Here is a 15,790-nt window from a genome sequence, read left to right as displayed (position 1 = left end):
TAGTTAATAATTGAAATGAAATACTGTGGAAACACTAAGTTGAATAGAAAATACACTGGAGAATATTACTGAGTCAGTACTAATAAAACGAGGCCACTCAGCAACACTTCATCCAATTAATTTCACTGTTCCCCTTATTCCATAATTTAGAACCTCCACTGCATACTCTCACAAATGAACAGCCGCAACACCTGAATCTCGCGATATTTGGCTCATTCGCCGACAGGGACAAACTGGATGTGAGGGAGAGGGATGATCAGAGAGCCCCACAGTGGATGAGAACCAGACATGGAGCTGAAAACCGTGAAAACCGAACAAGGTAAGACGAGGCCAGACGGTGAGTGTATGTGTTTGTGTGAGAGAGAGAGAAAACGGTAGGGGGGTGTTGCCGTTTCTGTGGATGACGTCACGAGCTTTCCTGAAAGCCAAAGCAACCGTTGGCTGCGGTAACAGCAGCTTTCGTTGCTTCTCGGAAATCCGTTTGATGTTGCTTGAAACTGTTATTCCAGCACCGGCTGATGTTGACAGCGACGCTTGACTACAAACAGTTGGCAGTTTTGCTTGAAGTGCAGCGTAGCTCAGAAAGGAGGGGAAAAAACCCAATAAAACCCGAGCGGTTTAAGAACAGCAGGTGCACGGGAATACCATCGCACCTGCCGCTACAGGTAATGCCGTTAGCTAGCCACACTGTTGTGACAGTAAACATGACTTAAAGCCCGCTAAAGCTAGCTAGCTACATAATGTGTGTTTACATCGTGATAAAGTCAATAAGGTGGGACCCGCGTTTGGAGCTTAGTGCCAGCACAATCTGCATCTTTGTCTCGAAAACTGTTTAAAAAAATGCCATGTTTAACGCCATGTTTTATGCAACATGCGTCAATTTATGAGCCAGTTAGCACAGTCACGTAGATGACGCAGTGCTGTAATGAAGTGTGTGCAGTGGTGCAGTGTAAACAGCTGAAGTACAATTACTCTAGTAATGCAGTGTACTTAAATGCACTTGTATGTGAGCATGTTCTTTTAAGGAGTATTTTCTACGCCTGTACATATCTCAAAGTTACATTAACGGCAGCTACTTTGTGTGTACACCACTCACTAACTACATTTAACCTACCGGTAAGCTTCATTTTACGTTACTTTTTTTACATGGCCACAAACTCCTTTAAAATATGATTATTAAAACATCTTGCAAATTAGTTTGTCATCAGAGTGTAATAGTGTGATAATCTTTTAACGTCATTGTGAGGATAGGCTTTGCTATCTTTTATTTTTTTATCCAAGTGTTTTTGATTCACGTTTAAATAATTTTGAGGTTTGGGAACGAATTGCAAGCCAAGCAATAAATTAATTATAAAACTAATCATTCGTTAGCAATCTCTCCTTAATAATGTTATTTTTAGAACCATTTTCCTAATACCTTTGTACTTATGCAAATTTTAAATGCAGGAGTAATGTATTAGAGTATTTTACAACTCTGGTATTGCAAAGATATTAATACTTTTTCCACTGTCTGGTGTTACCTACCCATTCATGTTCTACCCAGCAGCAGTGTCTCAGTTTGACCACCAAAAATTTATTCTGACAAATTAATAGACTCACTTCATGCATTACTATTTAGTTAGAAAATTTATGTTGATGCTGTGTAGGTCACAGATTTGATTAAAATGGTATGTCACACATGACAGAGAATGGTATTTATGATGATAATAATGGGGATAGCTTTTCTGATGCTGCTGCTGCTGCTATAGTAATTACAATCTCAGGAAAAGTATGATCCTGTGACTAGAGTTGTTGTTACTATTTGTTTTAGGACAAAATCTGATTCAAAGTTATTCATACCACTAATTACTGAAAGCTGTCCAGGACAGGCATCAGTACACCATACAATTTGATTAAATCAATTTATGTATCTTTTTTAACTTTACATGTATTCAGATGAAGTCACTATAATTTTTACATGAAATGTGGGTTTTTCCCCCTGTCGACAAACAAAATTCTGTCTGTTAATATCATGTTTGACAGATCTCTGTGGTTGTAAAAAACATGCAAACTCTGTCGCTATAGATATAGAAAATAACTAATGGTTTCAGTCAGATGTGATAGTCTGTTTACCTGTTAACAATACCTAGTAAATGCAAACAATAGATCTGCTTATGTTTAATTGTCTTTCAGAACTGTGTTTGGCTTGTATTATGTTTTTCCAGTTGACATTCTTTTGCAGTTGCAAAGTGGTGTAACCTACTTCAGAAGCTACTCATTAAGGAACTAAAATGCCCATTAATTTTTTTTCCCATACACAATATTACATGACTCATAGCCTGAGCAATTCTGTGGCTTGAATCAGCATGAAACACTCCCAGTTAAATCATCAGTATGACAAATGATCATCTGCATTAGGAAATTACTGGTTATTTGACTTTGTAGTAAACCTGTGTACAAACATCAAGGTACATATTTACTTTGACTTCCAAGGTACATTCTGGCAAGAAGCATCCAATTACCAAGTTTTGAATCCTGTGCCATACAGCACTAACTCAAAACACAATTTGTTGCCTAACTCAGTTCAGTTGATTTAAATGTTAAAACAACTGAGAAAAACCTCATCTTTAGCATAGTTTATCTAAGTATTGAGATAGATAGATAAGATAGATTAAGAAATACTGAAATGGAAATTCACAATGGGGAAAACACTATCAAAACTAGCTGACCCACCCAGTTTGCAACTATGTTAACTTGTCGCATTGCTTTCATGGTGGGGGTAGCAGACTCAGGTCCATGTTGTCTGTTTCCATTTGTCCATTTGTCTGTCTCTGTTTCTTGTGATTCAGTTTTCTTCTCACTATTTCTCTTGTCACATTTCTTTCCATGTTGCTGCCTCTGGAATTAAATATCCTGAAATAAAGGTCTAGCAGGAGCTTCAGCTGGTTTGCTGGTTTACCATGTCAGTAGATATTGCTATAGCAACAGCTACTCTAGTGGCAAGGGGATGCCACTGTCTATTTTCTCCTCTCCTGTGCTCCCCTAAGTGCAGTTAGGGACATGCTGTTGCAGATTAATGTTAAAGCAAGCCGAGGCTTCATTCTACTGTTAAACACTGTAGTGTCAAAGCTTAATCCAGAATTGTGCAGTGCCTATAAAAAGGGATTCAATCCCCTTGACTGTAATTATTAGGGCTGGGTGTCATTTCACTTCTTGTTGGACTTCAGATGTTAAGCCTATGTAGCTGGACAAGGCTCTGGTCCCACCAAGACCCTATATAACTAATACATTCCTGACCAGTTCAAACCCAATTAGGCAAATAGCTTAAACTGTGTATTATTGTTTTTGACAATAAAACTATAATCACTTGTTCATATTGCTAAAATTCATGGAGGTTTTAGGTTATCTTTTCCTCATGAAAAATATGACACTTTATCAGCATCTCTACATGTTTGGGTTGCTAAAATCCTTTTTGCCTGTCCTGAAATGGAGAAAGATTAACATCTTATTAATCTTGACTAATAAAGCTTATGCTTTTGACATACTGTATGCAAGAGAGAGAAATTAAATTAAATTAACGCCTGAACTGATTATTTTAGCAGTCCTACATATTGTACAGTAAGTGTAAGTGTGCATTTGTTCATCTGGTTTCATATAGGTTAGTTCTCAGCTGCCTCAACATTTAAACAAAAAGCTCTATGTCTTTTAGTAGAGCGAGTGCGTGGATTTAAGTGCATCTGTTCTCGACTTGGTTATGACAATACAGTGCATCCAAGTGTCTGCAGCAGCACAGACATTAGCTGATCTGAATACTGATTTCAAGCTAGATTCCTGCAACTGCTAGTCTAGCCATGGTTGTGCTGATCTCCATTCAAGCTGAGCAGCGTAGTGTTGTTGCACGTTGTGTAATACAGTGTAGTAGGGTGCATTTAAGGTGAACGTGGCAGCTATGCAGAGGGAGTGAGGGGAGGGAGAGCGGGAAGGAGACAACAGAGAGGTGCAGAGATTTGGGTAGAGAGGAAGAGTGTAAGAGCATCCCTAACTGCTGTTGTTGCTATTTATAGCCAAACCGTACTCCACAGTACTGAGATGCTCTTCCAGATATGGACAGATAAATCACCCCCCCCCACACACACACACACACACACACGCACACACACAAACATTCAGACAACAATTTGACATGCAGAAATACAGCAAGCACAGAAAGGTAGGCTGTTTTTGCACACAGCACCACCAGCTCACCAGAACAAAAGCAGTATGAATGAATGAGAGGCAAAGCCCAGGGATATTTGTGTGGCAATCAAGGTCAGTTTTTGCTTCATCAAGAGCGATGCAATAATTCATCTTGTTTTCCATTGACTGTTAGGAGTAGAACTAAATGCATGAATGGGTGGGGAGGGAGCAAAGGGAGTATATGTCCTCAGTAACTAGTTGTTGTTGTCAGATTGTATGAAAGGGCTTTGGAAGGGAAGAGAGGGAGCAGCAGAGGAAGAGAAAAATAAACCCATGCCTTTCTTTTGTCTTTATTTTTTCTTCTTCCACTTCCTTTCAGGCTGACTCACTTTTGGTGAGGCGGAAGGTCTGGAGTGGGAACGAGAGAGGAGGTGGTGGAGGAGAAGGGGGAGAACAAGAAGGGAGGGAAGCACAGAGATAAGCCACAACAGGAAGCAAAACGACACACACATACACATTTACACTGCGTGTTTGTGTGTGTCTGAGAGAGAGAGAGAGTGCCCGAGCCAGAGGGTGAACGGGAAAGGAAGGGAGGGAGAGTGACGCGGAGGCTGGGAGAGCCGGCCCCCCCACCTCTCCACCTCTCCCTCTCTTTCGCTCCTCTCCTCCTCTCCTCCCCTCCTCCCTCTCTGTCTCTGTGGAGCAGGCGTGTAGCGGCATCAGACTCGGCGAGAAGGAACCATGAGCGATGTAACCATCGTTAGAGAGGGATGGCTCCAGAAACGGGGTAAGTACATTCAGTACCTCTCATCTCTGCATCTATTTTCTCTCCACTTCTTCTCTGCCTCTCGTCTAGACTGAAGGCCTGGCTTTGCCTGTCCACATGTGCCGGTGGGAGGATGTGAGTGTTTGCGATTGAGTGCGTCTATGATCACATGGAGGTCTTATTATCTAGTATGCGTGTGTATAGGTGGGTGTTTGCCTTCACAGGGATGTTTCTTTATTACAAGCTTGTATGGCTGTTTGTTTGCTGAGCCTGTGTACTTCCATGAGGTTTTGTCTGAGAGTATCTGTATGCACAAGTTCATGTGTGTGATGTTCTTAACAACTACCAGACCCATAGTCACACTGCTGGTGTGTAGTAAAAATAAGAAACAAGTCATTTGTATCTGGGCCAAACCAGTAGTTGTCAAAAAGTGAACTTAAATGCTCTGTAATTGCCAACTGTACTGTATGTTAGCACTTTTGTTCTCACAAAGCAGATATTCATTGGGTCGTATGTCTGCTGGGGTTGATTCTTTCAGGCACAAGTGTGTAAACATATCTGTTTTAAAGAGGAGTCTCAGGGGTAGAACTAGGGGGATTTCCAGACTTTTAGGCCAATGAGCATCATCCCCTTGACTACTGTTGACCAGGAAGTGACATGATACATAGACAGCAGGCTTATGGGTAATGTAGGCTCACACAATGGCACAGGAGGACACTGTACTGGATAACGCATTGCTCCTTACTGCATGGAGTGGATGCTTAGACTATGTCACAGACACAGTACATATATTGTTGCAGAAGTAGACGGTAGGGTCTTTGAATATGTGTGCTACTGTGATCCTCTGACAGTCCTCTGTGCATATAAAGAGAAACACTTCGCCCCCAGTCACGATGCAGTGCTACCAGTATGCGTCAGTGTGTCAGAGAGATAGAGGTTGTAGGGAAAGAGGGGTGGTGTTTGTGGCAGTAAAATTAATGTTTGTCTGCATCATATGCTAAATGTGTGTTTGTGTGTGTGTGTGATTTGGGGGGATGGAGCGGGGTCGGGGTGCTGACTCACTGTCCAGTGTCCAGGTCGTGATACAGCAAAGACTGCAGTCTCAGTCATTTGAAAGCCTTTTACTAAAACATACCACCAAGAAGGTAGTGAAACCTTTTAACACACACACACACACACACACACACTCACACACAAATTATATTTAGTTGTGTTTTCACTGTTTGGAAAGCACTGTACTTTCTAACCATAGTTTTCTTTTGACTTCAGTGACATGATAACAGTAACACAAAAAGAGAAACTAAAAGACAGAATCAGTTGATGACTGGAAAGAAAGGCCGGTGAAATAGACGGGAAGAGAACTGAAAGAAGGTCTTTTAGAACTCTATATAAAAGAGACCTTTAGGTCTCTTTATTGTAAAGTATTGTAGAGTATTGTAAATTACTTGAATATTTCAAGTTACATGAACTTAATGCAAAGCAGGGCTTCATATCAATATGGTCAAATGCAATTCAATACAGTATATCTGCCATGAATTCTACTTTTACAATGTTATAATTTCTCAGTTTTTAAGTTGAAACTATCAGAAAGGTGATAATTCTTCTCTCTGTTTGTTATTGAGTTCATAGTGGGTGGTGGAGTTGCATTATAAGAAGAAATGGCTCTAAAGTTTTGGCCACCCTATTTAAAATGATTGAGGGGGCCAAAACTTTAAAACCATCTTTGTCTTATAATGCACTCCAGTATGACTCCACTACCCATTATGACCTCACTAATAAACAGAAAGTAGAATCATTACCTATCTGAAAGCTTGTGATGCACACTTTCAGTCAGAACCTGCCAGAACATCTGCATGTAATATGAAGGTAATGTATACATCTTGTGATTGTGAAGGTTTTGTTTGACAAAGTCTGAATCATTAGGGTAATTGGTCAAATGTCATAGATGGAATAAAGTGTTTTCTCACTTGAGCTACTAAAGTTGTGTACTGTAACACTATAAAAGCTTTCCTTCCTTTTTCCCCCCTTTCATCTTTCAAACTTAAAATACTGTGGTTTATCTAGATATTGTAAAAGAATGAGAAGCGATGCAACATAAAATAACAACAAACATAAAGGTAGTTAAAAAAAAACAGTAAAATGCACATAAATGTATTTTACAAAAGTATTAAAGCAAACATCTACACCTATTGTTTTGGAACCAACTTTGCTCATCAGCATCAGGTAATCATCTTCTTGGAATACAGAGACAAATCTGCAAATCATCACCTCTGCAAAGTATAGCACAGTGTGTCCTCAGATGACCGAGCCTTTCACTACTCACTTGCTCACAACCATGGTGATGATTTCCTTCCTCCCTTATTAAATGAGAGTGGGGAGTGCATTCAGCTGCAGCATTTCTTTATCTTTGGAAATAATGAACATTTGAAAAATACCAGAATGTGTCACACAGTCTGGTGTAAAGGCAACCAACGGCAAGCAGACCAATGAAACTAATTTTTACAGAGACATGGTGTTATGTTATAAATAAAAACTGAATTATTCAGTATAAGACTAGATGTAATGGAAAGATGTGAGCTAAAGGGTAAAGCCTTGGGAAGATATGTTTAACTTTATCAGTGTTTGCTTTTGTTTCACTCAACGGGAATTAGAAGGCAGCTTTATTGCAACTTAAAATCTGAATCTGAACTCCATTTTCACCAGTTTACCTTCTGTCAGCCCATGTGAGGCCACAGAGGTCAATGTCAGCCAATGTAGTTGAGGATACTGTTTCCTCCACCAGCATCAGCCCACACAGCAGTCAGCACAACAGATGGCTAGGAGGGAGGGGATGAGGAGAAGCACTGAGAGAGTCACCATCTTTCCTTTGACACTTTCTGTCCCCCAGAAGTGTTCCTCTACAAAGCTACTAATTTGATAAGATGCAGCCAAGTTACTTTTTTTGGAACTTAAGATTGGTGATTATGTGTAACAGCCTATACATTTCACTTCAAAAACAGTCACCTAATGATATTAGAATCAATATCTCAGTATTGTGTGTTTTTTCATGGAGTTCAATGATTGTGGAGACTGAAGTGGAAACAATTACTATTGGCTTTCGAAAAACATTTAGCGTGAACAATTCAGGTGTCTTGGGGGGCTATGGCAGCTTAATCCTGATGTGATTTTGTATTGGACATGATGCAGTATTAATTTACATAGATGCATCCTACACTAAAGTATTTGCTCTGCTTGTGTTGCAGTGGTTGTGTATATTTTCTTATCTTGTGTCATTATAAAATTCAGTGGCAATTAAAAGTTTGCAAACCCTTCAGAACTTCTGTATTGATATAACTCTATATAAAACTGTATAGAGAACCCAATCAAACCAATGTGACAAGTACCAATACCAAAAACTGACAATAGGAAATTGGCATGATGGTAAGTCCATGATACAATATTTATTACTTAATTACAATACTTATTACTTAATTTTTTAATAAATAAAAATGATGTTGAAAAAGGGAATTCTGAAGACCTTTGTCTTCAACAAGAACAGTTGTTTGATTCTCACCAGGCTGGATAAGATTGCAGAAGAACTACTGAAAGGTTTGGACTTTTCGTGTTGAATGAAAAATGATGTGCAAATACTGCATTCGAGCTTAAGATGCTGATCCAATCTGTGAAAAGTGGCGGTTGCTTGTCATTATTGATGGAATTATGAATTCTGAGTTCTACAGTTTTCCATCACAATGTCAGTTATCTATCTGTATATGGAAGTTCAACAGAAATGTAGAGTACTCCGTAAGACAACAGCCCTAAACAGACTATTCTGTCAAGGTGTAGTTAACCTACATTGTAATTTTTTGGAATAGCCAACCTGCCTAAAGTTCTGACCTTAATTCTATAGAAATGCTGTGGAACTGAAGCAAATAATTCATAAGAGAGCCAACCAACATTCCTTTTGAAGGTGTTGTGTAAGGAGAATTGAGCTGATATGCATTCAAGCCAGTGTACTGATAAATAGTTACTGTAAATATTTAGGTGAAGTTATTGCTGCAACAGGGGGTTACACTAGTCTCCGAAAGGTGGTGGTTCACACACTTTAGTCAATATATTAGAGACATATTAAAGATAGATGTCTAAATTGTTTATTTTCTTCCACATTTTTAAGGGTGTTACAAATGTTCAAGCATCACTGTAGGTCATTTTACTTTGAAGACAAGTCAGCAAAGGGGTTCCCTTAATTATTCAATATCTTGATTTATAAAAATCCATGTATATGTCCCAACATAGCAATGCATTTTGGCATAATAGTATGATAGATATCAAACTGAACTATCCATCTCTAGTTAATCCCTTTGGGAACTGTATTGTATTGTATGCACTACACTGTACACCTTAAACTACTGTGGGGTTCATTGGGTGCAGTGCAGTGAGGCAGCCATCTTGGCTCAGTGAGTTCAGTGAGTTCAATGTTGCTCAAGGCTGGCTGGCTGGATCAGGTGGCAGTGCCAGATCTCTAATATCAATCACTAGCCGCTGCTGCTGCTGCCTCTGCCGCCACCACTGTCTGCTGTGTCACCCTTCTATTCTTCTCTTCTTCTGTCCTGCCTCTGGTATAGAGCCTGTCGATGCAATTCCACCGTTTTATTGCAAATCACATGCTGTTTCTTTCTCCATCTATTCATGTCTCCCTGTACTCTAGTTACTCTTTCTAGTTATTTCTGTTTGCATGCATATACTGGGCATATACTGGGCAGTAGCAGAAAAGCACACAGTGCAGGCATTGTTATCAAAGGCATCCTCTTGCACATCCGGAGGAAGTGTACGCTCCACTGTGGCTTTACAAACTGTCTCCATTGTCCTAAGAATGACTCACTCAACACTGCAGAGAATGGCAGTCAGCCAGACAATCAAACAGACCGACAGCTCACCGCAAAACAGACAGACTAGTCTGCAGAGCCTACAGAAAAATAGCATGGGAAAGTCAGGCAGAGAGACAGATAATTTGTGACAGATACAGCCAGCATTAGACAGACAACTTGCAACCACTGGGTACAAACACAGAATGAAAGATAGATGGCTAATGTACACACATGGCACATGGGGTCACCTTTGTATTCAGGTAGAATGTGTAATATTTGTTTTTCAGTCATTTGGTAGAATATTGAAATTAAATTCAGCTCCATCTGAAGCTCCACCCAGTATTGATTAAAAAAAAATACTAAATCATCATAATGTCACAAACTTGATGGAACAGAGAAAGATGTCTCTTCTGGTTAAAAAAAAATTTCTCTTGAGAAAATCTGCTCCATGCAATGTATGACGTGATAAATAAAACACAGCAATATGCATATCTACTCAAAAGAAAAACTTCTGCTTATATAATGACTTTTGAAAACTAGTCAGAGAAGTAGCGTAAAGACAAATTTCAGTGTAACTTTGTTGGCATTACTTTGACTCATCCTTATCTTTATGCTTGTCCAGTTGTTGTAAATGTCGTCGTAGCTTTTAATTTTCCTTAAAATTGCAGTATATTTACAGTAAATTTTAGAAACATAGAATATAAAGTGAAATTTCTGGGCTTAGTGGCCTGAAGCTATATAACTCTGCAAACTCAGTCACGATCAGTGATATGTTTTAGGATGCATTCTTGTAAAGGCCATCCCAATAGAGAGATGGTTTAATGGATGGCTAAATGAATGAACTAATGTAGTGTGAGGAAGTCTTATATAAATGAATGAATGGATCAGTGAATGGTTTGCTGATGATTGCAGAGAGAAGACTTGGGTAGAGGAAGAGAGAAATGGTGAATGGAGGAGATGTTGAATAATGGGATTACTTTTTTAGCTCAGTACACTGAAATGCTGATCTGAAACATTTGTTCACATTCCGTATGAATGTGTACACATGACTACTTTTATTTTATTGGCAGAGGCTACTTTTGAATGTTTTGCTCAGAACAGGGCTAGCAAACTCCAGACCCCGAAGACTCCACAGCCCTGGGATAGTGGGAAACAAGCAGGACTGTGGCCCAGAGTTCACCACCCCTTTTTCTTTTTTTCTTTTTTTTTTGTATTTTCTGCGTATCCCGTGAGATCCAGGTCACCACAGCAGCTCTTGACCGCATATTGATTTGGCACAGCTTTTACGCCGGATGCCCTGCCTGATGCAACCCTCCCCAATTTCTACCTGGCTTGGACCAGCACTGCACAGCTGGGGATGGGAATGGGCTGTTTGGGGTTCAGGGTCTTACCCAGAGACTCTTCGACATATAGACGGGATCAGGGATTGAACCAATGACCCTGTGGTCCGTGAATGACTGCCTTACCAAAAATAAATAAATAAATTACAAATCGTGATCTGTCCATCTCACTGAAAAAAATAAAAACAGAAATTAAATGTTTATTGCTATATTGACCATCCCAATTTTGATAAGAAATATATTTAACTCTGACAATATTACGTTTGTATCACCCTGAATTAAAATATTCTGGCTGTTTTACAGTGTTATAAGTTTATAACTTATAGTCTGCAGATTAGTCCTGCAGATTTGACATATTTCAATAATGTGTAATGAATGTTAATACGTATGTCAGGAAATATATAGTGCCAGCACTGCCAATGTGGCCAGGTTAAAGGGACAGTCAGTCTATTTATATCTTCTCACCTGTAATCTCTCTCTGACAGGATTAACTATCCACTAGTTGCAGCCTGCTGTGCTACTCAGACATTCTAAAAAAAACCCCCCTATAATCATGTTATGGGCTTTTTTTTCTGTCTGAGCGCATGTGTGCTTCCATGCTTGTACAAGACAATCTCCAGCCATTTATTAGCATTCCATGATAAAGTCTTTTAATCTGACACTAGTGTATAGTAGTGGACAGCAGTGGTAATCATGTCAGTGAGGTTTGGCTCAACGTTCTGAGGTGTCCTAATATCCCCCATATGGTCCACTGGCTGGAATCTACTCCTCACCAAGCTCTCATTTGAATACTGCTTAATATACCAAGGTGAAGAGGAAGACGCACATTTGCATACACTCAGTGGTAAGAAAGAAATCAAGACATCTGACAGGGGATTGGGCTCAAAGGGACAGGAGGACAAGGAGATGGTATTTGTGTTGGTGTTTTTGTGTGTGTGGTGTGTGTGTGTGTGTGTGTTGAGAGAATGACGCTGTACAATTGTTGACTTGCCATCTGTCATCAAGAGAAGGGTTCTATCTTTGTGTGTGTATGTGTGTGAGAGGAAAGATGAGATGCAAAAGAAAGAAAGAAACAGTAAGTGAGGTGCAGATGTCTCACAGCGCAGTGGCTGGAACATGAGGTTCAATGGCAGACTGCTGTATGAGAAGGGGTGGAGGGGGAGAACAGAGATGAAAAGAGAACGAACATCTGCCATATTCAGATATTGCTCTGTGGTTAGAGTGTTTCTACACAAAGCTTGAGCTTGAATAGACCTGGGACACAGCCTGCTCATTAAATATGTTGTAAGTTCAGAGAGAACCAGTACTATTAGGAGTTTCGCAAATATTCTTCAGTGTATTTTGGCCAAAATGTGGATCTTAAGGCAACATGTAATGTGTAACTTCCTACAGTAATATAGTAAATAACCAGAAAATATGCTTTTTTTTTTTATTAAATGTGTGTAGTCTCTTTACTTTTAGTGCGTAAAGAGACTTATAAATGTAATCTTACAAAGCAGAAAAATGTCACATTCATATACTATAGTGTATTGTATAGTGTGTGTGTGTGTTTGTGTTTGTGTGTCAGGCAATATATTGTACTTGAAGAAGAATCCAAAACAACTATAGTGGGTCTATAGCTGAGCTGTGGTCTGAATTTCCCCGTAATCATCAATTAATTTTCACATAATTGTCGTTGTTGTAAATTTTTCAGTTAGAATACAATACAGACCTAAATATGTTATAAGCATTAGCTGTGACTTCCTTGGAAATTTAACTAGCAGATTCAATTAGCCTGTAATTCAGATACTCATGGTTGAATAGAAACAAAGCAATTATTTTTATGAAGTTGCTTTGAAGAAGGCTTTGTATTCAAATACATAAGCTGATTTGTAAGCCTATTCCTTATGAAATATTATTTAATTATTTATTTATATTAGTGATTATAGTTTCAAATGTCTGAGTCTCAGTCGCCTGATGAGGTCCAGGTAAGGTGGGCATTTGGTCAGCAACAACTTCTTGTTTGTCATGTTGCAGCATGACAAACACGAGCTCCGAAGGAATTGTTTATATGTTATGGACTGCATTATAAAGCTGCCTGTCACCTCAGAGTGTCAGACAGTTAAATACTAATTGCAAGTGCAGCGCAATTTCTGTTGTCAAAACTCTACAGTAGTTACACTGACCAATCACATATACAGAGCATCATGCAAACAAAAGTCATATGGCCTTTTAAGTAGCCCTTTTATTGGATAGTGTTTTGGTAAACTGTCCTTACGAGACCCCAGGGATTTTGGCAGCAGGTGAGCCAAAACAAATATGATTCCAGTCTCTATAACTTAAGCATGTTAGTTGCGCATGGTGGAGCATGACTGATTGTGAAGGAATAAGAAGAGGCTGACTTGACCCTTGTTTGAGCTTATAATATTATGCCTTGCAAACATGATTTACTGGAACCTCTCAAATATCTCTTTATTAAAATAAAACTGCTCATCAACCATACGCTGTATAATGATGTGTTAAACCTCCGTTCATTTATGTAACCGGTGCTTTGAATAATTATAAAACTTTTATCTCCTGGGCCAATGTGCTCTTATGCTTGTTTGTATGTTTGTATCTATAGGTTAACAGGCAGGCAGGGAGATGTGTTGCTTCTCGGCTGCTATAGGAAAGGAGTCAGGCTTCACAAAAGACAAAAAGACGGGAGGGGGGTCTTATGTGGTCGACACAACCACACACACACATGCACACATAATGCCAGCTGCCACCCACAGCCGCAGCCCAGCATTTCTGAATTAATAATACAGAGCCAACCACTCTGGAATAATAGTTACTTGTACACACACACATGCACAAAGCTTTGCACCTGTTCACCACTGCTCAACTGGACAGGGTTGGGCTGGTTAAGGCCCCCTAAAATACACACACACACACACACACACACACACACACACACACACACACACACACACACACACACACACACACACACACACACACACACACACACACACACACACACACACACACTCCTTGTGGCCTGTCTGTTGTAGGCAACAGTTAGACAGCTGTGTCTGTCTCCAGACCCTCCCCTTGTTCATGACAGCTATTCTTATTGACTGATTGGTCCAGCTGCCCTACTCTTGTCCTCTAATTGGCTGGTTATACACCCAATGAGATGAATAAAAAGCTTAAAATTTAAATATGAAAGTCAGATTAAAATGGAGAACCTTAATGAACCCCACATTGATCCCACAAATGCAAGAATTTTGCAAAATAAATATGGAGGAATATGTAAACGTGTGTAAACAACAAAAATCTCAGATATCCAACTTAAGATAGACTCTAAAGGGAAAAATAGATGTCCTTCATCTAAATTGATGACACTTTAAGTTGGACTTAAGTGAACTTCACTGTCATTTAAAATAATTAATTAGAAAGCGATGTAAGGCATTTTGGAAATAAATTCTATTAAATGTCAGTGTCAGTGATAAATTAAGAAATCAATGATGCCAGCACACAATGGCATCCAAAGGAGAGAACAGAGAGATGCAATATACAAGCAATCAGTGCAATTTGATTAGCCTGCTCGTTGGCCATGTTTGCCTTCCTTGATCACATTGGGTCCACTGCTCTCTGAACACAAGCAGCATGGCATGTCTATTGTTATGGGTGTTTAAAAATAAAAAAGATTTTTATTTATTAGGGATTTTATATTATTGTTTTATTTTTACCTTCTTGGCAGGATAGAAGACATTCAAACGAATCAATCCTGGTGTTATCAATGGCATGTTATATCATTGTAGTTTTGTGTGGGTGCATGGATGTGTATGGATGTACTTTAATAAAAATAGAACATTTAATGGAATTGTGTTCAATATTCTAAGTGTGGTTTACTAGAGTCTACATATGAACTGCTGCGTTGTTATAGTTGATCATAACATGCTGTATATCCTATATGGATATAATATAAGCTTAATCTTTAGAACTGTAGCATATGATGTCTTTGTATAGTAACCTATAGGCGTTTATGAACTATCCTATTTTTTTTTACTTAATGAATAGGCTGTTGACTTCTTATGTTATAATTCTTTCTGTTCTTGCTGTTAGATCGTGAATCGATCCCTCCAAGAATTTGGATTCTGGATTGTGTGCAAACATTGCAACCTGCATTGTAGTTTTTTTGGAAAGGCTGTCATGAAATCAGGCAGTTTAGGTGTTATGGTTGTATTTGTAGAAGTGGATGAAAGAAAAGGCAAGACTTTGTAGTGTGAGGAGAAGAGCTCTTACTGGTCTGGCGGTTAAACTGGGACCATGTGTGTCTCCTGTCACTAATGGTCATGTTTCACAGGCCAGGCTTCTGCAAACAGAGTACAAAGCAAACAGGCGAGAAAAGCCATGAATAAAATCTTTAAATGATATGTTTTACATTCACAGTCTGCATAAATTTGATTAGATATTTAAGGCCACCACATCCATACAGGTCTTTTGCTTTCTGGCATTTCTCTATTCCAAATAACTTGTATACAAACCTCACATGCATTGACATTAATCGGCAAATATTATTCTGCAAAATTGTTTTCAAAGTCAGTTGGGCAGTCTTCAGTTGTACATTTTGACCTAAGTTAACCAGTACAATATCCCATAAAAATTCTAGAATTTAAGGGTATGGCCCTAAGTTATGTAGGCAAAGAGCCCATCTT

General features: G+C 39.1%; 1 protein-coding gene across 8 annotated transcripts in view; it reads left to right on the top strand.

Annotated features, from left to right (window-relative positions):
- Nucleotides 1–215: 215 nt before the first annotated feature.
- akt3a (v-akt murine thymoma viral oncogene homolog 3a) overlaps nt 216–15,790 on the top strand; it is a 49,393-nt gene continuing 33,818 nt past the window's right edge. For 7 of the 8 annotated variants that reach the window (XR_010915183.1, XM_067515811.1, XM_067515791.1 and 4 more), the window contains exons 1-2: nt 216–319; nt 4,535–4,942. Coding sequence is in view for 3 of the 8 variants with exons in the window: in XM_067515811.1 (XP_067371912.1) it covers nt 4,897–4,942 (46 nt within the window). In the remaining 5 variants the exon portion in view is untranslated. Of the gene's footprint in view, nt 320–421; nt 666–4,534; nt 4,943–15,790 lie in introns of those variants that run through there. The other variant, XM_067515798.1, reaches the window with a different exon arrangement.

Source organism: Channa argus, chromosome 1 (genome assembly GCF_033026475.1).
Source record: "Channa argus isolate prfri chromosome 1, Channa argus male v1.0, whole genome shotgun sequence".
In the NCBI taxonomy this organism is placed as follows: domain Eukaryota; kingdom Metazoa; phylum Chordata; class Actinopteri; order Anabantiformes; family Channidae; genus Channa; species Channa argus.
The sequence above is the reverse complement of the archived record's forward strand: the minus strand, read 5'-3'. Positions and strand labels throughout refer to the sequence as shown.